Genomic DNA, 23172 nt, shown 5'->3' on the forward strand with positions numbered 1-23172 from the left:
ATTTCGTTTCCCGCTCATCTGTATACATTTTGCGCTCCTTTGATCGTTGAAGTCTACGTAACGAGTCTGAAAGATCAATCTCCACGAAATCTTAAAAATTGAAAGAAACATAAATGTTGACAGGCAACGAACAATTTAAGAATTAGGGACTCTCGAAGTCTTGAAGAATCGGTCTCTCTGAAAAAGCAGCTCGTTAAATCGTATTTAGCCCTTCAGTTACGCTAGTACCGTAATACGTTTAGCCTTTGATATTTCGTTTACCAACTGCTATTACTTCTCCGGGCAACATTCATTTTCAACAAGGGAGCTAAATGCTCCACAAAAACAGCCGCGAGAACAGTTACTCCAATTATTCGTGTCTAGTTTAATTTCCTTAAGCAAGATCTCTCTCTCTCTCTCTCTCTGTTTCTCGCGCTGGAGGCGTTCACGTTACGCTCTCGACACGCGGACATTTTCGCACTTCCTTTTCTCTGATCTCACCATCGCCGCGTGTGTGCTTGCTTACAGAAACAAACGGCCTGAGGATGTTGCAGCTGCAAGTGCCGCAGTACGTGGTGCGCGGGAACGATATACCTCTCGATTGCAACTTCAATCTGGACGGCGAAACGCTGTACTCGGTCAAATGGTACAAGGATGGCAACGAGTTCTACCGATACCTGCCCAATGAAAAGCCACCTGTTCAGACGTTCAACCACCCGGGTGTCACGGTGATCGTAAGTATTTCACCCCCCTGGCCACCCACTACGCTTCCCCTGCGTAAAGTCTCGGTAAAGTCGAACTCGTAATTTACAAGGCGTATCTCGCGAATGGTCCTTTGACACTCTAAAGTGCAATAGCGATACAATCAGTAAAAAGAAAAAAAGTAAGTACAGTAAAACCACAAAGTACTTATCTACCATTGATCGCTTTTATTAATCTTTCGGTATTCTTACGACTGAAAAGAAATTAAAAGCCGCACGAGATCCTGGCGACTTAGCTTTAACTTTCGAGATTCGCTAAAAGAAGGGATGATAACAGCAAGAGAAGCCTGAAGCAGTTGGGATAACTCCATCCATTGTTCTCTTGATTCAAGTGTAGAGTGGGCCTCGTAAACTATGCTAACTCTCTTCGAAGCGACTTTTGCGGTGACGAAATCGCGGTGGCCCAGGAACGACACGAATCCATAACTTGCAAGCTTTGCAAGCTCCACTTTAGGCTACGACTTTCTTCGATTCCCGCGCCGAACCCTTATCTTACCTTCCGATGTGCCGATCGGTCGAGTCCATGTGTCGCGAGAGGATTGAAGTCCTGGGAAAGAAAGCTCCTGGAGTGCGCGATGTTTTGATTCCTGGCTGCCGCTCAAGCCTTGACGTGGCCGGTGAAGATGTTCCCACGGGAACGGCGCCGTGATTGGCCCGCTTTCAATCACGTACGGGTCTTTGGACGTCAATTTGGCGAACGGCTAAAATCCAAACTCCGTAATGGGGACGCGAATATTCTCGTTTTCATATTCGCATCGTTAAAAGATAAATCATACATTGCGTTCGCTTAGATATTTTCCCGATTAAAAAACAAATAGCACGAGCAAAATATAAACTAGCACGAGGATATATTTCTATGCTATCGACAAGTGAAATTCGTTTGAGTGCATATTCATTCGATGTGCTAACTCGAGACTGAGTAATAAAAACAGAGACGTGCTTAACAACGTAGACGCCATAATCACATTTCCGAAATTCTATTTTCTACATTTTGCGATATCCGACAGTTGAAGTAAATCTTAAAACTGCAGATGCTGTTTCTGCAAATAACTCGCCATATACACAGTTGGAAAATTTGTGTTTTCTTGTTAAAAAATATGCCGGTTAACATTTTTGTGTTAAATATTTAACACATTCATGTGTTAATTTAACATGTTGCCGTTGTGTTAATTCAACTCAAGTGTTAAATTTTTTAAACAACTAAAAAACGTGTAAAAATTACACATTGTGCACCTATTTTTTATTTTACACAATAGATATGTTCCGTATTATTAGTGACAAGTTTTATCTGTTAAACTTTACAGAAAACTATGTTGAGAGTAAAGATGTATGTAAAAATAACTTTTTTTTCGAGTTAATTTTATTATTAAAAATATGTTGATTTTACATACAATTTATTTCAAATTACTTCGCAGTTTGCATTCATTTTGGGTTAAAATATTAACATAATATTAGTGTCACCATTTAACATATCCATATTATGTTAAATTAACACAAAAATTTATGTCGACCGTTTGGGACATGTGATATCTGTTAAATTTAACACAAATTTTTCACCTGTGTAGCCATATAGAACTATCATTTTAAAGAATTTTTATTTTTACTAAGTATTTGTCGGGATTTAATGGGATTTTTGATATCCATCGTACATCCACGTCAATATTGCGATTTAGCGCTGCATTACAAGGGAATAACGGATCAACGAACGACCAATGAGCCACATGGACACGCGATCTTCTATAATGGAGCCTTAATATTAGCATTAATCATTAATCAAGCATTAATCAAGCACCGAGATTGGCGTGATCGGAAATTATCAGACGGCTCTCCCTCCCTCATTATCGTTGTTTATAATTACATCGATTAGTATAATGAATCGCGCGCTGCACTTCCCTGCGCCTTGCAGGGATGAAAATTGCGAGCGTGCCGACGTCGACGACGACGATGACCCGAACCCCGCGTTCTTCGCGAAACTAATTTAACGCGGGGACGTTGTTCGTTAAGCTCGTCGTCGTCGCGAGCACGTCTAAAATTGCCTTTCGTCGTCGTCGTCGTTGTCGTCGTCGGCACCGCAAAAGATAACGCATTACAAATTGATCTCGAGGGGGAACCTCCCCCCGCACCGTCCTCTTCCGCCTTCATGACCGAACAGTGTTCCTCTCTCTCTCTCTCTCTCTTCTGGGTTAATGATATTTCCAATAATTTCAATTCCTCGCCGACTATATCACTCGGCTCGGTTTTCCGCGCCATTGAGTGATACGAAAAAATTCCGGTCCTCTCAGCCGCTGCGAAAACTCCGCCGTGAGAATGAAGGGGGAGAGCTTTCGAAGTCTCCTCTGTACGGGGTTAGTGATGGTAATGGTAGTGGTGGTGCTGATGGTGATTCACTGGACTACAGTGGGGAAATTTCGACGGAAGTTCGAGGGAAGTTGATTTCGCACGAAAGACGAATACACGAACATATCCCCCCGATTTAATTCATTCGTTTCGTCGAGAGAAATTCGGAGAGGTGAGAGATAGATATCCCGAATTTAATCGGATCGATCCGCGGAAGTGATGTTGCGCGTGCGAGATTTATTGTGTGCCGGTATATTAACGGGAAGATATCGATGCGAGACAATGGTGTCTAATGTAGCGGCACGTAATATCTATGATGGGACATTTTTGTCATTTGTTGATTTTCTCATCTGCGCCAAATATGCTTCTCGCAGTCTGCGCGGTAGTCTCTTTACGTTATGAGACATCGCATTTTTCCCCGTATCATTCAGTTAATAAAATATAAATAAACGTTAAAATATTTGATAGTTTAAAATATAAATTGATAGATAAAATATGAATAAATGTTAAAATTTTTGATAATTTAAAATATAAATTAACAGATAAAATATAAATAAATGTTAAAATATTTGATAATTTAATTTATCTTGTTCAAAAAGAATTCGCACATTTTTCACGTCGGCTAGCACGGCGAATTAGTTGTTTCATATTGTAATTTTCTTTCTCTCTGTCTCTCTTCTTGCAGATTCATGATTCCACCGAGAAAAGGGTCGTCCTCAGGTCCGTGAACCTCATGAGCTCGGGACGTTACAGATGCGAAGTTTCGGCAGAGGCGCCATCCTTTCAGACTGTTTCCGACCATTCTGACATGCTGGTAATCGGTGAGTACGGAGCACCGAGCGGATTCGTATTAATTAAGAGTTTTATCTTTCAAAGGAATCGCGCAATAACGGCAATCCAGCCTCCGCAAACTTGGGAAGGATATTGTTGCGCCGTTGATTTATTCTCGCGAGAGGCGCCGCTCCTCCACTCGTCGAGACCCATTATCCGTGCGAACGTTGTTGTTATCGCGGCCGAAGAAGTTGAGAAAAAAAAGAGCTGACTAATTGTAATTTTATTCATGTCCGACGATTAAAATCAAAATCTTAGGGAGGATTTCCTCCCTCATACAGTTCGCCGAAGGAAAAAAAGTGCGGCTTAGGATTAATTCTGAGACAAAGATTTATATGTGTCCTTTAATGAAAGGATTTCGGTTTCGCGTTCAGGATGAGAACGAAGCAGCGGCAACAAAAGAAGAAGAAGAAGAAGGAGAAGAAGACGAAAAGAGATTTTCCAACAAGGATTAAGAATTTTAACGACTTTGAGGATTTTATAAGCCACTTAACATTGGAATTAAAACGAATCACAGTTCCGATACTCGACGAAAAGAGTTAATTACATCGCGTTAGTTTTACTCCACGAGCGAACATTATCCGCTCCTCAAATATCGACCTGGCGGTCGGCTGGTGACGAATCACTAACAATTCGTCGTGCAACGGTAACGTCGCGTCTATAATTTCCGACTTTTTCGATTTAAAGGTTTTCCGTTAATCCTTTATAATCCTACCTTATTATCGCCACGTACGTCGCACCCTGGAAATATCATATTTTCTTGTCGCCGCTCGCGCGGAATCCATTGACAAACTCAAAACCGATATTCGATCAACTGATATTATTTCTCGTAATTTTCCGGAATCTGGACATTAGAAATCTCTCCTCGCGCGAATAGATAGACGCGCGAAAATCCCTTAACTGCCGATTATTTCCGACGGCGGGGTTTATCAGTGATTCGATTTTATAAAATTCCCTTTGTTTGTCTACTCGTTTTATTTTTCGCGAAATTGAAACGGCGGCGATTGATTAATATCGCGCGAGATATCGAGTGAGCGGATTTCCAAGGGAGATCTCCGGGATCTCTCAAGTCTAAATAGGATCCGTTTGTTTTTCCATCCAATCTTGTTAATCCGACGCGAACTCGATTACTTATTCACTTTGCCGCGCGACGCGGAAATCTCGATCGTTCGACTTTTAACTGGCGCCAGCCAGTCGATCAGTCACCGTGTGCATTTATACATATATTTATAGTTACGCGCGCGTTACATCGAATGCAATGATTACAGCGAATAGTATTACTCCATTAAAATTTCCACGCCGGTAAGCACAAACAAGTTAAGCTCTGCCGCAACAAAATTACGGTCAGGCGCGGTGCTGCGTTCAAATATTCGAGCGGGCGCGCGAGTTAAAAGCCCACCGCTCGAATTAATCGAGAGGAACCTGCCTTTTTCGCAGGATTTGATTATTTATGAGCGTTCCTCGTTATTTCCAGCCTTGCCGGAGAAAGGACCCACTATCACTATCAATGGGGACTTACCGGGGAAATATCGTTATCAAGTCGGTGACGTCGTCAGGTACAATTGCAGTTCAGCCATGTCGAAGCCATCTGCCATACTCAGCTGGTTTATCAACGGCGAGCCCGTGAGTACCACAACCCCAGACACTCAGGGGTGCCTCTGCTTGTGTACCGCAACCGTAAACGTCTTCTCGCGGCTATCGGAAGCGTAAAACTTCGCGGTGACGCGCGTCCAGGATGAACCGCGACCTCGGCAAATCCGATCGAGTAGTCCTGGGATTCGCTTATTCCAGGGTAACTGATTTAGAAATAAATCACACCCTACGGGAAGAAGAAAAGAGAAGTGAATCCCTTACATTATTAACAGTCACGTTACATTATTAACAACAAGTGATATTAACAAGTCGTGGCGAATATAACGCTTCATTAAATTCCGGCAAATTGCCAGTCCTAAATTTCACCGTGATTTCGCGGGATTAAAAATTGTTAACTCTCAAAAATTCAAGCTTCAATTTCCATGTTAATTTTTCGGGATTAAATATTCCATTTTTTTATTTTTCATTTCTGCCATATTTTAATATGGCAGAAATTTTAGCGACTCAGCTCCGAATTGAAGATCCGTCAAACGGATAGACAAAAATACGCAGAAGCGTACGGGGACACTTTGGTCTCTCGATTGTTCCGAAAATCTGACGTAAAGATAGTCCCGCAACTTAGCGGGAAAGTTAAATCTTCGTGTCTATCTTAATAATAAGGACTACCATGTAATACATCATGTTTTACCGACATCGTGACACTCGAGTTACGAGGTCCGTAAAAGCGTAGTTTGATATCACTATACGACGCGGGGAAAAGTCGCAAGAGTTTCCGCTGCCTCTCTTCGTCTCGCTCTCTCTCATTCCTTGTGCGAGCATTGTCAAAAGTTTTCCATCGCGGCAATAAGCCATGGTGATCTCGCCTCACTATGAAAATAACACAGTCGGGAACGTGATCGTTAACGTCACGTTGACCCGCGATTACGCGCTAACAAAGCTCGAGGATTAATTTTGCAAAGTACTCCCTCCCGCCTGCACGCCTCGCGCACGCGGAACTTTTCCATTTTTCATACGCGAACAAATAATTGGTTCTTGGGTAATTAATCTTCGAGTGCTGCCGGCGGCGGCCGCGCGTGCACGAAATCGCCTGATTTTAGTGCCCGCATTAGTTCGTGGCTTATTAAAATTGGATTATTTAATCAACATCCGAAATTCGTGATAATCTTACGATTAAAGGATCATTTCCATTTGTGTTGCAAATAATTCTGTGTAATGCAAATGTGATAATACGATGAAATTTTACGTCTATTAAACAGAAAGCTAAATTCGCGTTTGGCGACAAAGAATATATAATGCCTAATACAGAAAATGACATGTCGAATGCCTTATTACGAGGACATGTTATACGTTCGTGTGACACTTCTTAATTTTGATTGAGGACGTTATAATAAGACGTTGTGATGAGAGAGAGCAATCTTCTGCTCAGCGCTATTAAAAGTTTATATAGCGCTCTCAAGGAGCTCGCGGGTTAAGAGTCAATTTTCCAGGAGAACGAAGTAGATTAGACAAATATAATACGGCGTTTAATTCGTGACGATAAGCATTTACGATGTTATTACATTTTATGAAAAAACGAAAAAGAGCGCGCCTTTAAGGACGTTAAAATGATCCTTAATTAATCACAGTTCCGCGCGCGATTAAAAACACAACATCGTTTCGGTCTTTACTTAATCCTTTGCAAACAAACTTATCAAGTAAAAATTATCCCTTTCTGATTCTGGTCCCATCAGTTTTTCCCCCATTTCCTGTCTAGATCCTCCTGAATTTTGATCATCCAGTACAGAATTGATCCAATTCGACATTCCTGCTCTCGGGCAAAAATTAGATATGCATGAAAATTTCAGAAAAATATTAAATAATTAATTGTAAGAGTTGAAACGACGAGGACGACGGCGTGTGTGCGAATATTTCTGGCGGAGTGAAGAAAGTGTCGCATTGTCGTCGTCGTCGTCGTCATCGTTGTCGTCCACGTCGAGAGAATATACACTGCCACTTCTCCGCTTCGATTAGGCCGACACAGAGTTCTTGAGGGGGCCCCACATCACCGACGTGAGCGGGGAGGGTCTGGAGACCGTCATGCTCGGTCTGGAGTTCCGTCTGCGCTCGAAGCACTTCAAGAAGGGAGACTTGAAGATCAAATGCCTGGCGACGATAGCGACCATATATTTGAAATCGAATGAGCTCAGCATAGAGGGTGAGAGGCCCCTGAAGATGCCGGTAATGGAGAGCAGGGAGACAAGGGCGCAAGGGCACACGCACGCCGAGCATATCCTAGGTAAGGAGAAAAAAAAGAAAGAAAGAGTCAGCCCTTGGCTATACGAGGGTAGATGACGTAGCGACAAGGGCGGAACGTCTGCTCTGCACGCGGATTTCCTCGTCGTGTTTTTCAATCCAGCCGGGCTTGTTAGCTTGATGGAAAACTACGGATCAATTTAACTGAAATTCCCCCCTGAATCACAAAAGTATTGTTCTGTTGTTGGCGAGCACGATCGAATTACACCTAAATACCTTTTTCATCATTTTGAGCGAGCTTAAATTTGATGCGCAATTAAAATCGATAAACGTAATTAAGTAATCGCGCGGATCGTATTTTAGTCATTGTATTATACAGGGGTTTATTTTTAAGTGTTCTTAAACTCTTCCTTTGAGGAGCTATCAGCCAGCGTGATATTAAATTCTCTGCGAGTGACGTTTTATTTACATTAATATCAGAAGAATTGTAACGAGGGGGTCCGTCTTTGGAGAACCGTCAGCTGCCTCCGCTATGAAAGGGGGATAAGAAACCGCTTTTCAAGCCACGGGTGAAAAAAGCTGCGGGACGTTTTTCACAGTTTACGTCGTTAATATTGATTAGGGGCCCGCAAAAAGTGTAGGCTTTGTGGCCGCGCGAGAAGGGCTTAACGACCGAAATAATGGATCCAGCCCTTTCGGCTGTGCGTTAACATCTCCGGAGCACGTCGTGACGCGCGGATAGTTCGGCAACTCAACGTCATTCCCCCGAATGACGTTAAGCAACAACCGGTGCTACGCGAGCGGAAGCGCGAAGCGAAGCGTTTCCGGGCGTTTCCTCAACTCGCGGGAAAATGGGATGTTCGTCAAAGCTCCCGAACTTCCGCGGCCGCGCGTGAGCGAACGACAGAATTAAGAATCCAATTTCGCGGGACGCATCCCCCTGTCGATCCGTTTTAATTCGGCCATTTTTTACGGCGCGCTCAAGCGCGAATCGCCTTAGCCGAACTCGCTCGACTGAGCCTCAATTTCCGCGCGGAGTCGAAACTTCGACTCTTTCCCCGAATATTCATGAAAGGCCTCTTCCCTTTGCGGAGAGCACCAAGTAACCCCGCCTGCTTCCTTTATTTCTTTCAGCGAACGGAAGCGCAGCCCTGGTACCGTGCATCGTCCTGGCGATTGTCGCGGGACTGCTGCTGCTGCGGTAAAAACCGGAAGTGCACCACCCGCCCTTCGTGCTCATCCTCCAGGCCTGCGACAACCACCCTCGTGTGACACGATTTACGTAACATAAATTACTCATGTTGTTTATATTTTTTATAATTGCAAGTAGCGGCGTTAGGAATAATCGTAATAATCGTAGACAGACGACACACTATCGATACGTTAGACCTTACTGGGAAGGGGAGGGGAGGAAAGAAAGGAAGGTTTTGCAATTGCAGAGGAACGGTGAGAGTTCTTTTGAGGGATGAAGAGTTTATCGGAGAGCTGCGCGGCGACTTGGTCGTTTAATTTCCGCACATCACACGGATCACGCGAGCCCTCGCGCGAGAACCGCGTCCCCGTTACGTGCGCATTCGTCGTTGAAAATAACGTTACTTACGCGTGCAATCGGTTCGTTTGGCGCGGAAAATTCGCAGTCGCTCACCCTTTGCGTCTCTGAGCGGCGATTTGCGTGTAAATCGATTTCTCCAAATACACGCGGACACACGCGCGCGGTATCCGCCGGTGCAAATCGAGGACGCGGCGAGTCCGCATTTTATCGAGTTTTCATTAAGCGCGCCCTGTGTCTGAATCATAGGGGCGATGGAGTACAAGTGCACTTTATTCGGTTGCAAAGCAATACAATTAACGATTTTAAATGTAGAAAATTCCCCGCAGATTCTCGCGTCGCGTCGCATGCTAACGCTCGCGATATCGAAACATTTCGATAGCGCTACTCCGGGGCGAGCAGAAATTTCATTTTTACACGTGATCGAGTGTACTTATTAAGCGGAATTTCAATGTCCAAAAAGAATGATGCGCCAAGTGGCCGGCTTTTATCCCGGATAAGATCGCAATTGTCGGTCGCCGGCGCGCTCGGCACTCCGCTCGGCGAGTACGCGACCCGGACGGGAGGACGTGGGACACGAGAACGCGCACACACGTGAGACCAGGCTGGACTTACACGCCGCGTGTGTAAATCAATAAGATAAATACGAGAACCCGTAGTTGTACACGGTACACCGAGGGCAGGCAGCGACAGCAACACCGCAATAAAACAAATCATCGTTCCCGTTTCGCCAGCATCCGCGAATCCTCTTTACGATCTAGTCGCTATATTAATCGTGCGTTAACGAGATAATGTCTTTAGGGATAATCGTACGAGACGTGTGCGTGACTGTAGCGTGCGTTTACCAAAGATTTTTTCCGACTCTTTCACGCTGTAAGCATTCCTAATTGTTACTTAATCCTGGTGGCACAGTGTGTAGAGAAATTTCGTATGTATTAACCTGCCACACACTCTTTATCTATGGTAGATGTAAGGGCACACTCTGTACATATGTATATATTATATAAGATATACATATATATATATATATATATATAAATGAAATCGTAAAAGAGCCGGACGATATGATGTATACACCTCCAATTTAACGTTTCCGGACGGAATATACTAATACAGATTTACGGGAAGAGCGGTACCGTTAATAAAACTCCCTGCGGAAGTATTTTCTTCAGTAAATCGCACGAGTCTCTCTCTCGAAAAATGTGTTGTACATCGATCTAATAAAACCGTAATGTGTGAAGAAAATATCGGATTGCATTCTTAAATACTTCCAGGTATGAGGCATTCGGAGCAAGAGAGACACGTTCATTTAATTTAATTCGTTCTTTATTCCGAATGTTTCATATGTATATAATCCCAATTAATTATAAAAAAGATCATCGTGAGTTTATTAAATATTAAAAATAAAGTGCATATAAAAAGACAACAATGATCGTGGCGATTTCTTTATCTCCCTTCTCACAAATCCTTAAAACGCAATTATTACTACTAGAAAGGAGGAATTCAGGCGCAAACAAGCGTCATAAAACTGTCGCGTTGGATAAGCAGCGTTCCGTGAAGAACGGATGCTTCTTCGCGTGAGCGTTACGCGAGTCGGCCGACAGCTTGAAGAAAAACTTCTGGATCTTTTGCTCGTTCGGGCTCCTCTCCGTCTCGGCTTCCTCCCATTCCACCGGCAACGCTTTCGACTCGAGTATTTGCTCGACGGTGGACCAGCTGAAACGGACGATTTGCGGGTAGCCGAACACCTGGTCCACGGACGAGGCCAGCCAGGCTTTGGTCGCCGGATCGTTGGGGTAGCCGCTGCCGTACTCGCTTGCAAACTCGTCGGCCTCACGGAATCGCCACGCGCGCAGCGCGTGGTCTCGCGCCACCTTGGCGCATATGCTGGCCGCGCTGACGATCGGGTAGGTCGCATCAGCCTTCTTCGCCACGACGATCTTCACGCCAGGAAATTCGCGCGCCAGTCGCGCCTGATAAGACTCTGGCCTGCCGACGGTGTCCACGTAGACCTCGGTGACGTTCACGCCGGCCTCGATCGCGCCACGGATCAGGTTCGTTGCTGATATCATGGAGATTTCGTTCAGCGAGACTTTGGTGCGGCGATACATGCTGTTGGCGATGACGTTGGGCGATATTGCCTCGATCGCCCAGCCCATGCTATTGTGACGCTCGCAGATGTCGTCGAATATCTTGTCGCGCATCTCTTCCTTCAAGCTCTTGGAGTCGGCGCAGCCCAGGTCGACAAGCAGCTGTTTCCGTAACAGCGGAGCATATGAGATCCCGTAGACCATTGGGCCTAAAGCTGGACCGCGGCCTGCTTCGTCCACCCCCAGCTGGCATGGCTCATCCTTGCAGACTTCCGGAACCTGTTAAGAAATCGGCTTTTAATTATTTCCATGATTTTATTTTATACTTTAGATTTTGCTCGGTTCTTTCCTCCATCCATATTATTTACATTTACACATTTGCCAGGGTAATTATAGAGTTTAGGGGTCCTCCAATTTCTCTTTTATTACGTTAATTCTAAAAGTTTTCTTTATTTACCTCCGAAAAGTATACTTTGTTGACACTGTGATCACTTTGTTCGAAAAACGGAGTTAAATCTTCTTTACGGATAATTTTCTTAATCTCTTCCTTCCTCAAGCCTTCCTCCTCTACTTGACTATCCGCTTCCATCTCAGTTTTGTCTTTTTCATTCATATTTTTGATTTTATATTCGTACAAGGAGAACCGAAGTCGAATTAATACAACCTAACCTCCATTTTTAAACATACAGCTAACTTATCGTTGAACTGTCTTTACTACTGCCTCATTTTTCAGTAGTAGACGGTGGAGGCTCGTAGCGGATATTTTTAGAACTCATTTTTAGACAGACGCTAATTTTTCAAGTGAGAAAGAGAGCCGTGGCGCCGTCTACCAGAGTTCGTTGAAACTAGATTTGCTTGAATGGTAATACTTAAGGAGACGGGCTTCCTCACCGATTTCCTTCTAACTTTGCAATATCGTTTATTTTGATGAGAAAATACGATTGCGAGAAGGAAAATCGTTGCTCTCAACTAGAAAGAAAGTTATCACCTACTGAAAAATGACAGTTTCGGGGTTAGGAAAACTGTCATACCGGCGGTCTACGGGCTAGCGCACACTGACCGAGCATGCGCGGTGACGTTAAAGTGCGCGGAATTAGAAATGTTGCGTGATTGTCGCTATCCAATAAGTAAGTTATTAACAAATCATTTAATTTATCGTACTAAAAATTATTTGCTACTAATCTAATCTACCCTAATCTGTTATCTGTTATCTGTTAATTCATGTGAAGCGAGGTTCCACGCAAAGCAAGGTTCTACATTGTAACTTCCACGCAGTACTTTTGGTCACCTCGAAGTTTTGTTATATTTTTTATGTGGAAGAGTACTAGGTGACGGGCGAAGCCCGTCTCCTCGTGCTCTTCCACCCAAGCATATACTTTCCCAGTATTAACTTTCTTACTTTAATATTATTAATTTTTTATACTGGAAAAGTATAGGCTTGGGTGGAAGAGCACGAGGAGACGGGCTTCGCCCGTCACTTAGTACTCTTCCACATAAAAAATATAACAAAACTTTCAGGCGACCAAAAGTACTGCGTGGAAGTTACAATGTAGGACCTTGCTTTGCGTGGAACCTCGCTTCACATGAATTGAAGACCTATTTGGAATCGTACTAATTGTACTTCCAATGCAAATTAGTACGATTCCAAATAGGTCTTCAATTCATGTGAAGCGAAGTTCCACGCAAAGCAAGGTTCTACATTGTAACTTCGACGCAGTACTTTTGGTCGCCTGAAAGTTTTGTTATATTTTTTATGTGGAAGAGTACTAGGTGACGGGCGAAGCCCGTCTCCTCGTGCTCTTCCACCCAAGCATATACTTTCCCAGTATTAACTTTCTTACTTTAATATTATTAATTTTTTATACTGGAAAAGTATAGGCTTGGGTGGAAGAGCACGAGGAGACGGGCTTCGCCCGTCACTTAGTACTCTTCCACATAAAAAATATAACAAAACTTTCAGGCGACCAAAAGTACTGCGTGGAAGTTACAATGTAGGACCTTGCTTTGCGTGGAACCTCGCTTCACATGAATTGAAGACCTATTTGGAATCGTACTAATTGTACTTCCAATGCAAATTAGTACGATTCCAAATAGGTCTTCAATTCATGTGAAGCGAGGTCCCACGCAAAGCAAGGTTCTACATTGTAACTTCCACGCAGTACTTTTGGTCGCCTGAAAGTTTTGTTATATTTTTTATGTGGAAGAGTACTAGGTGACGGGCGAAGCCCGTCTCCTCGTGCTCTTCCACCCAAGCATATACTTTCCCAGTATTAACTTTCTTACTTTAATATTATTAATTTTTTATACTGGAAAAGTATAGGCTTGGGTGGAAGAGCACGAGGAGACGGGCTTCGCCCGTCACTTAGTACTCTTCCACATAAAAAATATAACAAAACTTTCAGGCGACCAAAAGTACTGCGTGGAAGTTACAATGTAGAACTTTGCTTTGCGTGGAACCTCGCTTCACATGAATTGAAGACCTATTTGGAATCGTACTAATTTGCATTGGAAGTACAATTAGTACGATTCCAAATAGGTCTTCAATTCATGTGAAGCGAGGTCCCACGCAAAGCAAGGTTCTACATTGTAACTTCCATGCAGTACTTTTGGTCACCTCGAAGTTTTGTTATATTTTTTATGTGGAAGAGTACTAGGTGACGGGCGAAGCCCGTCTCCTCGTGCTCTTCCACCCAAGCATATACTTTCCCAGTATTAACTTTCTTACTTTAATATTATTAATTTTTTATACTGGAAAAGTATAGGCTTGGGTGGAAGAGCACGAGGAGACGGGCTTCGCCCGTCACTTAGTACTCTTCCACATAAAAAATATAACAAAACTTTCAGGCGACCAAAAGTACTGCGTGGAAGTTACAATGTAGAACTTTGCTTTGCGTGGGACCTCGCTTCACATGAATTTAAAACCTATTGAATAGCGACAATCACGCAACATTTCTAATTCCGCGCACTTTAACGTTACCGCGCATGCTCGGTCAGTATGCGCTACGCCCGTAGACCGCCGGTATAACAGATTTCCTAACCCCGAAACTGTCATTTTTCAGTAGGTGATAACTTTCTTTCCAGTTGAGAGCGACGATTTTCCTTCTCGCAATCGTATTTTCTCATCAAAATAAATGATATTGCAAAGTTAGAAGGAAATCAGTGAAGAAGCCAGTCTCCTTAAGTATTACCAACATTTCTAATTCCGCGCACTTTAACGTTACCTCGCATGCTCGGTCAGTATGCGCTACGCCCGTAGACCGCCGGTATAACAGATTTCCTAACCCCGAAACTGTCATTTTTCAGTAGGTGATAACTTTCTTTCTAGTTGAGAGCGACGATTTTCCTTCTCGCAATCGTATTTTCTCATCAAAATAAACGATATTGCAAAGTTAGAAGGAAATCGGTGAGGAAGCCCGTCTCCTTAAGTATTACCACCGTATCGTATTATTTATAATTAGATAAGAGAAGAAAAAACCAAAAGTGAATTCGACATATAATAAGTGCGAACATGCTATCGCGATTGTCCTCGAAAATTCGCAACTGCGTTAGGAGCTACGCATGCAAATCACATGACGACTTCGTGAAAATAGTCGAGGTTGGACCACGAGACGGGCTGCAGAACGAGAAGCAAGTGGTGCCCACCGAAGTCAAAGTCGACTTCATCGATCGTCTATCAGCGAGCGGGTTGAGGAGCATCGAGGTCACGAGTTTCGTGTCCCCGAAATGGATTCCCCAAATGGCAGACAACGCGGTGGTCTTCGGAGCAATCGAGAAGAGAGACGGCGTTTCCTATCCGGTACTGGTGCCAAACTTGAAGGGCTTGACGAGCGCCGTCGCGGCGGGTGTCCGGGAGATCGCCGTGTTCGGAGCGGCGTCAGAGGCTTTCAGCAAGGCAAACACCAATTGTTCTATCGAGGAGTGCGTAAGGAACATGAAGCTCGTTACAGAGGAAGCGAAGCGGCACGACATCAGAGTCCGCGGTTACGTGTCCTGCGTTGTCGGCTGCCCTTATGAAGGTGAGACCAAACCAGCGGTCACGGCGCACCTGGCCTCGATAATGCTGGATGTTGGATGCTACGAGGTTTCTCTGGGCGACACCATAGGCGTTGGCACTCCAAAGAAGATTAAACGCGTGCTGGATGAGCTGCTTCACGTCACTTCAAATGATATGAGTCGTTATGCATTGCACTGCCATGATACGTATGGACAAGCCTTGGTGAACATCTACGCAGGTCTCGAGGAGGGTGTCAGAGTGTTTGATTCCTCTGTTGCCGGGCTCGGTGGGTGTCCGTATGCTGCCGGTGCTTCGGGGAACGTTGCTACCGAGGATTTGCTATACCTTCTAAAGGGGCAAGGATTGGAGACTGGCGTGGATTTTGATAAAATAGTACAAATCGGCGACTACATCAGTAAGCAGCTGGGAAGAGCGAATCAGTCGAAGACTGGAGTGGCTGTACTTGCTAAACAATGTCGTAAAAAGCGCTAGCGATAAGGTGCTGAAATCCTGTAGATCCAGAACGCCAGCGAAGCATTCCAAATTGTTAATTGCCAAATTTTTAAGTGCAATATTTATAGAGATAAGTCTGATGTTATTTTGTTATGTTATGTTTGTACAGACTAAATAAGCAAAAAATTATATCTTGTATATTGTATATTTTTCTAAATATATTGCATACGTTTCACTTGTGGCATTTTGGTACATAATAATTTACATGCAGCCTTCTATAACTATATAAGTAAAACGAAAATTTATAATAAAAAACACCGAAAGCGATATAAATTTATTATATATTCATAAATTTCGATCAATTACATTCGAAAAAGGCTTGAAATTACAAAATCTTGATAGTATAGATTCAGTACAGTAACATTGGCGCCACTGCTGGGGATACAATCGCGTGGAAGTCTTTAAAATCATTTCGTAAAGCTAGGTCAATCACGCACGTGCGAAACGTGGTACAAGAATTTTATTTCGAAGCTACGGTAAAGCGCGAATAAATAAATAACTAAAATGAGCACTGACGATGTAAATAGCCGCGAAATCAAAGCGAATTACAGAACGTGCACCGCGTGGGTGAAAAGAGGCGTCGCCGCGGCCGTACCTGAAAAGGTTAATATCCAAACTTCACATTCACAGGTTATATTGTATATTCGTACGAACACATGGTAATGCACGCATGATTTTCAGGTTGAACTGAAACCTGACGAGCTCGAGAGGATTATAAAGGAGGCGAAATCTACTTTGCAGTACGTATCGGAGTACTGTGCCATAGTTGTATAGTACTTGCACAAATTATGCGATATAACGTAAATTATTTGCCACGATCCTTCGTAGAGTCGAAGATGATGAGGATTCCGACGAAGAGGCGTCTACTTCTAGACAACAGCTTGATACAGCACAAGGAGGATCCGACGAGTACAATTTCGAAGCGTATGACAATGAGTGTAAGAGGGAACGAAGGAACACTGATAACACTGACCATGTCTCTTCACTAATGCTTTCTATTTTGCAGCGGGTAGTATATACTGTAATATTGCTAACGTTGCCAGTTTTGGCACAGGCGGCAAAGATCCTTTCATAACGAATAGCGAGGCGGATTCGGACGACGAGGATGATATCATCAAGAGTGACGATAATTTGTTATTATTTGGACATGTCGAGGAAGATGCTAGCACTCTGGAAGTATTCGGTTCGTACATAGAAAATTAACAGACGATTTTATAAAAATAAAAAATTAAATTAAATTTGCAACAACCTGTAATTGCAGTATACAACGAGAGGGAGGGTTCCTTCTACTGTCATCATGACATACTCTTGTCCTCCATTCCGATGTGCGTAGAATGGCTCAACTACGATACCTCAGATCCAAAACCAGGTAAGGAGTAACGTTTTATAGCGAGACTTTTAAGAAACATTGCATATAAATATTCTATAATCGCTACAAGAAATATATATTTGTCCTGCAGGTAACTTGTGTGCGATCGGTTTCATGACTCCCGTAATTGAGGTGTGGGACCTGGACTTGATGAATTGTCTAGAGCCGGCCTACACGCTGGGTTGTAACCCGAGCAAGAAAAAGAAGAAGAAACGCGTGGGGCACAGAAAGGCGGTTCTAGACGTGGCGTGGAATCAGAATTACACGTTGGTTTTCCATCTTGCAGAGATACAGTTGACGCGATTGCACAACAGGATCAACCGAGGACGCATTTTGTTGCAGGCACGTTCTTGCCAGCGGCTCGGTCGACGAGACGGTGCTGCTGTGGGACTTGGAGAATTGCCAGCCCGTTACCAAATTCGAGCCGTTCGACAACTTCGTGCAGACGCTACACTGGCACCCAACGGAGACCCATCAGTTGTTGACGGGATGCGCAGACAAGTACGCTCAATTGTTGCACACACGTGACACGTGTGTGAATTTCTACACGTATTTATACGCGACGTCCTTTTCAGCTTCGTGAGATTATTCGACTGCAAGGAAAATCAGCTCGCACGAAGCTGGAAAGTGTCGGGAGAGGTGGAGAAGGTGTTGTGGAATCATTACGAGCCAAATCACTACATTGTACGTCTCGCTTTCCTTCCTTCCTTCTTGTTTTAGCTCTACAGCCTTATAAGCCTTGGCCTACTTTTCTTTTTTTACAGACCAGCACGAATAACGGTTACATAGAATACTTCGACATCAGAGCAGACAAGCCGTTATGGCAAATGAAAGCGCACAACGACACAGTCTCAGGTAAGTCCTCTTGCTCCCTGCGATCTAAGACCTGAAGAAATTTGTCAACTTTACGTGAATTTGATCTCTCTTCGAATTCCGATGCTCTCTCTAGGTCTTTCTCTTAGCACGTCGTGCCGAGGCCTGCTGGTTTCTTGTTCCACTGATAGCGTGATAAAGGTGTGGGATCTTATCGATCACAGCAATCCTGTGCTCATACGCGAACAGACGGATAACTTGGGCACCGTATTGTGCCTCGCGGCGAACCCAGACAATGGATTTCTGTTTGCCGCTGGCGGAGACAATAAAGAGAACAATTACAAAGTGCTGGACCTCATGAGCGTGCCCGCAGGTACGTACGGATATTTTAATTAACAAAAATCAGGCATCATTTCATTAATGTTTCGTGTTTGATTAACAGTGCAAGAGAAATTCTCGAAACCTACCACGTCGAGCGGTTCAGCAACAAAAGTTGAAAAGATGGACATTGAAGATACGTAAGATTAAAAATTTAACAGTGATCGTCGGGCACTCATACCAAGAAGAAGTATGGCGTTTATAGAATTTATATTGAGATGGAGTTTCCTAGAAGCGATAAATAAATGATCGTTGACTTTAATTATACGCTCTTCTGTGTAAATTAATTCCTATGATAAATCGATGTATTATATCTAGGCAGATAATTAAAACGCGCTTGTGCGTTAATTTCTCAAAACATGTGATTTATTTATTGTTTCCCTGTTATTAGCAGTATAATTTTAACCATCCACGATTATCTCGCAAGAATCGTATGTCTTGTACAGTCAGCAGCGTACCGTCTTCGCTGACGACACGTTTCCTCCAAACGATTGGCCGAATTTCCTACTTTACGGGGGCACGATAGTCGATATACAATATTCCGTAACTCGTGAAGAATAATTATCATTTTTCATTAAATCGGTCCTTGCAATTTAATGATGCGTACAAGAATGTTAAATTTATAAGAGCAATATCGTTTATTCAGTCTCTCGAACGAACACAAGAAACTGTTGCAAAACGCTGGTTTAGAAGAAATTTCGAAATCTGGTAGAAACTTGAAAATACGCTGTCCACTTCACTTTTGTTTCGTAAGACAGAAGCTTGCGTCGTACAGAAAGCTAGTTACACACATATATGAGACGGAATGGATAAACTTATACGATTCCACAAAATTGTAAAAATATCTGCATGCAGTCCTCTTTGTAAAAGTGGTTACCTGGTTATATTTATTGATTACAAACTCGTTTGTAAAAGCTACGAGTGTTCGATGACTTTGAGTGTTCGATTAGGAGAAATGCAACGTATCAATGGTTTAAAACAGATCCGGAGGCAGTCGTGAGGATCCCTTTTAAAATGCGTCTTATGATATATATTCATATTTCTCGTATACACGCAATCTTCGATTTTTTTCTTTTTACCTATCGATTATCTATTTCAATCTGATACTGGATAAAAGTCGGAGAGTATAGTTACTTTCAGTTCTTAATGCAGAATCGTATTACAGTGCTCGCGACGGCGTACGATCATCCGGACGCGATATCAACATTTCATCTCTCATTTCACCTCTTATAGCACTTTTGTCTTTCTAATTAATACGAGTTTTACGAGTAATGGAATTACTTTATGAGAATCTTTGTGATGGTCCTTGCAACTGCAGTGTAATTTTAACATTGATACATATGTAATGAGAGTTCGCCGTTACAAGAGCCTTTCTTCGGGCTAATTATAGATATGATAAAAATAACGAAGACTTTTTATTCGAAGTTTCTTCATGTACCATAGGAATTTCTTGTACGTGCACATACATATATATGTGCATACATATATCATTTTCAAACGAGAATGATGTAATTATTACATTGTAATATACATGTCCTTATGCTACGACTTTAGTGTTGGTTGGCAAAATGAAGTACTGTTATCTGCTTGAAAAATGTTACGCTCGGAGATGCTCAATACATGAGAGAGGTCTATGTATATTACATATTTGAAATACAACATCCAATCTGTACAAGTATTTGTGAACGTGTAACATCGCCATTAAGCTGGACGTAAGGAAGGTAACAAAATCCAATTGCGCGATAAATTGATGACTCAAACAAATGAAACGGTAGCGTTTCGTTATTCAAGCATTTAATGGTGCGAAAAGGAAATTCACTTCAATGGCAAATCGAGACGATGAGATGAGAGAAATGTGCGTGTATACTAGTGCCAGTCACGCTGGTAATTATTAGTGTAATTAATATAATTAAGCGAAATTAACAATATTCTCGGTATATATATAATCATTGTGGCGCCTTTGTTAGCAAGTTTTACATGGTAGTCTTATTACATGCTTCTTCTGGCAGTGGTCTCATAAATTCAATGAGAGTCGAGAACATTATTACATCAACAATGGCTCCTCAAATATCATTAGACAGATAACCGCGTTAAAAATATATACAATTTCCCGCCTCTCATCATTTTTTTTTAACTCTAACGTAGAATACGTCGCATCGATAGAGACGCTTTAAATTAATTCAATAAATATTAAACAGATTACAATACCGATGTCCATGAATCAAGCGCTTTTAAGTACAATTTCTTCGCTAACGCGTCGCGCGGAAAGGCAACGTACATTGTTCAACATTGCGCGCTTTAAAATGATGAATACAATGTATGTATATTATTTTTTCTTGTTAAATGATGACACATAAATCGTGTAAAAGGTACACAATATCCCCCGTTGATAGCATAAAATGTTTTTTCATCTCGTTGGGTTCCGCATTTTGCTGATCCGTAACGCATAAGAAACAAGCAAGTAAGTGACACTGAACAAATCGCCCTCGTCCTTTCACATTTCGATCGATGTTGATAGTGATTGATCAGAGAGAAGATGGACATACGTCGTACAATACATTAGATTAATTCGTACACATATCGTAACACGTTAGCGTTGAGTTAAGCGTCAGTCCCCACGTCGAGGCTTCTTGAATCCTGATTGGAGTCATGCTGACTGCCACCCTCGGAGCTAGCGTTACTCGACTGGTCCGAACCTTTCTTTATCTTGGGCTTGTATTCCGTGATAGTGACAGTAACATTGTTCACCGTCACCTCGTTTGTTTGCGCGGTACTGCGATCAATATTTTTCAGCCGCGGTGGATGCCTGTTTTTGCGCTTCGGCTTGTCCAGTCTGCGATCCTTCTCCTTGGCGCCGCTGGTTGTGCTGCCACCTCCTCCGGTACCACCACCGCCGCCGCCGCCGCCGCCGCTTCCTTCCTTCTTGCCTGGTTTCAAGAGTGGCACATATTGTTGTTGTGCAACCTAAACACATCATAATTGCATTAGACATCTTCAAGATAAAAAGATATGCAAGAAGAAATTAAAGTGTTTTAAAAAAAGCACGTGTTTCTTATAATTTTTCTAGTTCTTTTGGAAGGTTATCGATTGTTAAATTTTTCTACAACTCTTTTCATGTATAATATTATGCATTACAGAAGGAGAAATTGACTGAAACTTACCTGTTGTGCTACCAATTGGGGGTTTATGCGGGGTTTCCGCGTAGAAGTTCCCTTACGGACGTCACACATGAGGCACTTAAATGCTTCCGCTGTATTCCTATAAGTGCAGACACTACAGTCCCAATAATTTTCTTCCAAAACCTTCGCCTGGCGTTTTCCGCTTCCCGAATGGTTCATTGTTCGTTGAAGTCGATTGTAGAACGCTGTACCTTCCCAAAAGAAAGTCTGCCTTCCCCCGAGGCAATGGCCTCATGAAATTTTGCAATTTTCAGAACACTGGATATTTCCCGACTGAGCCAGACAGGGTGATAAAAGCGCTAGACCAATGTCTAAGAAGAGCGTTCCGTACATCAACTAAGCGAGATACGTAGCAGTCTATTATACTCGATTGCTCCGTATTGGCCACTTATGTCTCTATATTGTATCACTCTGACATTACACATTTTTTTCCAGTGGATCTGTAACACAAAAGCGACCTGGTTAATCTTTGTAAATATTTTTTCAAGTATCATTAAATACTCAATAGACAATTAAAAAGCTCAAACTACTGTTAACATACAAGTGAAAAGATAAAAAAATGATTAATACATAAAAGAATCGATATTTATTATAATAGCTTCATCGATAGCTAAACAAAGTGACTATCAAGCACATGCAATAAATGACATCACTGTCGTTACTTATCAAAAATATTCCTGTACTCAGCGTGACTATTACTTGCACTTGCCTCACTGCCGACAGCGAGTCCGACCGCTTGCAGAGACGCGCACCGAGCCCGGATTTTTTTTCACTCTCGCAAATTCGCTCGCTCGTTCGTTCGGTTTCTCTTCGGTGGAGCACGGTGCAGCGAAATCGTTACGTTCAGTCGACGTTGCTCCGCAATATCACGCGGTTCCTTCCGCGCAGTTCATACTTTGTTCGATCGACAGAAACGCCAGTCTCAAGGTTGATGCACAGCCTGTCGCTCGGCGTCGTCGCCAGCGCGATTGCATTTAACCGTGTCCACTTCTCACGGAACCCGCAAAGCTCCCACGAGGAAACCCCAGTCACTCGTAACAATCTGGAATCTCCGCCGGTATGCACGAGAAGATCGCTGGTCGATGCATCTCTTCTCTTCCTCTCTCTCTCTCTCTCTCCCTCTTAACAAGATCCGTGCATCGCCGCGCGTGTACCTTGCGCGCGCGAGTGCACTCGTCCGTAGGTGTGTTACACGCACACGCCTCGCACTCGAGCCCGTACGCGAATTCCGCTGTCACGAGCGACGACGACGGCGAGGAAAAATTGCCGGAGCGCCGACCAGCGAGTCGAGTAAAAGGATCGCTTGCCGCGTCGCTGGTGTTGCCGCTGATGCCGATCGTCGCGTCGTTCCCGTGCCGATCAGCCGAGCTGACGCGCGACGCGAGGCGGTTACGGTTTCGAACGGGGATATCGGCCAGCGACGACGGATATTGACAAACAATCCGGCGCACGGCGGCGATGCGTGCGACGGTGGCGCCGCGCCGGCGCGCTTCGGTTCGGCGCTGGTCCGCTATCGAACTCGGTCGGTAATCAATCGAAACGATTATAATGCGA

General features: G+C 43.4%; 5 protein-coding genes across 5 annotated transcripts in view; 3 read left to right on the forward strand and 2 right to left on the reverse strand.

Annotated features, from left to right (window-relative positions):
* The window catches only part of LOC105278748, a 99138-nt gene extending 88619 nt beyond the window's left edge, over positions 1 to 10519 (forward strand). The window contains exons 2-6 of the mRNA XM_011338058.3: positions 508 to 713; positions 3763 to 3898; positions 5383 to 5531; positions 7512 to 7776; positions 8868 to 10519. Coding sequence (XP_011336360.1) covers positions 508 to 713; positions 3763 to 3898; positions 5383 to 5531; positions 7512 to 7776; positions 8868 to 8938 — 827 coding nt within the window. The 3' untranslated portion in view covers positions 8939 to 10519. The remainder of the gene's footprint in view (positions 1 to 507; positions 714 to 3762; positions 3899 to 5382; positions 5532 to 7511; positions 7777 to 8867) is intronic.
* Positions 10450 to 12119, reverse strand: LOC105278747 (ribonuclease H2 subunit A). Its single transcript, XM_011338057.3, has 2 exons — positions 11830 to 12119; positions 10450 to 11651 (listed from the first exon to the last, which is right to left on the reverse strand). Exons 1-2 carry the CDS (start codon positions 11983 to 11985, stop codon positions 10803 to 10805), a joined length of 1005 nt encoding a protein of 334 aa, XP_011336359.1. The 5' UTR covers positions 11986 to 12119; the 3' UTR covers positions 10450 to 10802.
* A 2658-nt stretch (positions 12120 to 14777) lies between these two features.
* LOC105278745 (hydroxymethylglutaryl-CoA lyase, mitochondrial) lies at positions 14778 to 16061 on the forward strand. The gene has a single exon (XM_011338055.3). It carries the CDS (start codon positions 14881 to 14883, stop codon positions 15856 to 15858), a length of 978 nt encoding a protein of 325 aa, XP_011336357.1. The 5' UTR covers positions 14778 to 14880; the 3' UTR covers positions 15859 to 16061.
* Positions 16062 to 16268: 207 nt separating this feature from the next.
* Positions 16269 to 18704, forward strand: LOC105278746 (periodic tryptophan protein 1 homolog). The gene is made up of 11 exons (XM_011338056.3): positions 16269 to 16482; positions 16561 to 16619; positions 16708 to 16817; positions 16886 to 17062; positions 17141 to 17248; positions 17340 to 17514; positions 17591 to 17749; positions 17824 to 17932; positions 18013 to 18103; positions 18198 to 18434; positions 18504 to 18704. The coding sequence occupies exons 1-11, from the start codon at positions 16384 to 16386 to the stop codon at positions 18581 to 18583; spliced, it is 1404 nt and encodes a 467-aa protein (XP_011336358.1). The 5' UTR covers positions 16269 to 16383; the 3' UTR covers positions 18584 to 18704.
* Positions 18705 to 19305: 601 nt separating this feature from the next.
* Positions 19306 to 22304, reverse strand: LOC105278744 (RING1 and YY1-binding protein A). The gene is made up of 3 exons (XM_011338053.2): positions 22281 to 22304; positions 21601 to 22058; positions 19306 to 21403 (listed from the first exon to the last, which is right to left on the reverse strand). Exons 2-3 carry the CDS (start codon positions 21775 to 21777, stop codon positions 21041 to 21043), a joined length of 540 nt encoding a protein of 179 aa, XP_011336355.1. The 5' UTR covers positions 21778 to 22058; positions 22281 to 22304; the 3' UTR covers positions 19306 to 21040.
* Positions 22305 to 23172: the final 868 nt, after the last annotated feature.

This window comes from Ooceraea biroi, chromosome 11 (assembly GCF_003672135.1).
Source record: "Ooceraea biroi isolate clonal line C1 chromosome 11, Obir_v5.4, whole genome shotgun sequence".
Taxonomy (NCBI): Eukaryota; Metazoa; Arthropoda; class Insecta; order Hymenoptera; family Formicidae; genus Ooceraea; species Ooceraea biroi.

Excerpts from the sequence above, each read along its gene's own strand:
- LOC105278744 (XM_011338053.2), bottom strand. The coding sequence starts at position 21,777 with ATGAACCATTCGGGAAGCGGAAAACGCCAGGCGAAGGTTTTGGAAGAA. Across the intron at positions 21,404-21,600 it reads CCCAATTGGTAGCACAACAG|GTTGCACAACAACAATATGT; the intron begins GTAAGTTTCAGT and ends TGATGTGTTTAG.
- LOC105278745 (XM_011338055.3), top strand. The coding sequence starts at position 14,881 with ATGCTATCGCGATTGTCCTCGAAAATTCGCAACTGCGTTAGGAGCTAC.
- LOC105278747 (XM_011338057.3), bottom strand. The coding sequence starts at position 11,985 with ATGAATGAAAAAGACAAAACTGAGATGGAAGCGGATAGTCAAGTAGAG. Across the intron at positions 11,652-11,829 it reads ACAAAGTATACTTTTCGGAG|GTTCCGGAAGTCTGCAAGGA; the intron begins GTAAATAAAGAA and ends ATTTCTTAACAG.
- LOC105278746 (XM_011338056.3), top strand. The coding sequence starts at position 16,384 with ATGAGCACTGACGATGTAAATAGCCGCGAAATCAAAGCGAATTACAGA. Across the intron at positions 16,818-16,885 it reads CGAAGCGTATGACAATGAGT|CGGGTAGTATATACTGTAAT; the intron begins GTAAGAGGGAAC and ends TCTATTTTGCAG. Across the intron at positions 17,933-18,012 it reads ACGAGCCAAATCACTACATT|ACCAGCACGAATAACGGTTA; the intron begins GTACGTCTCGCT and ends CTTTTTTTACAG.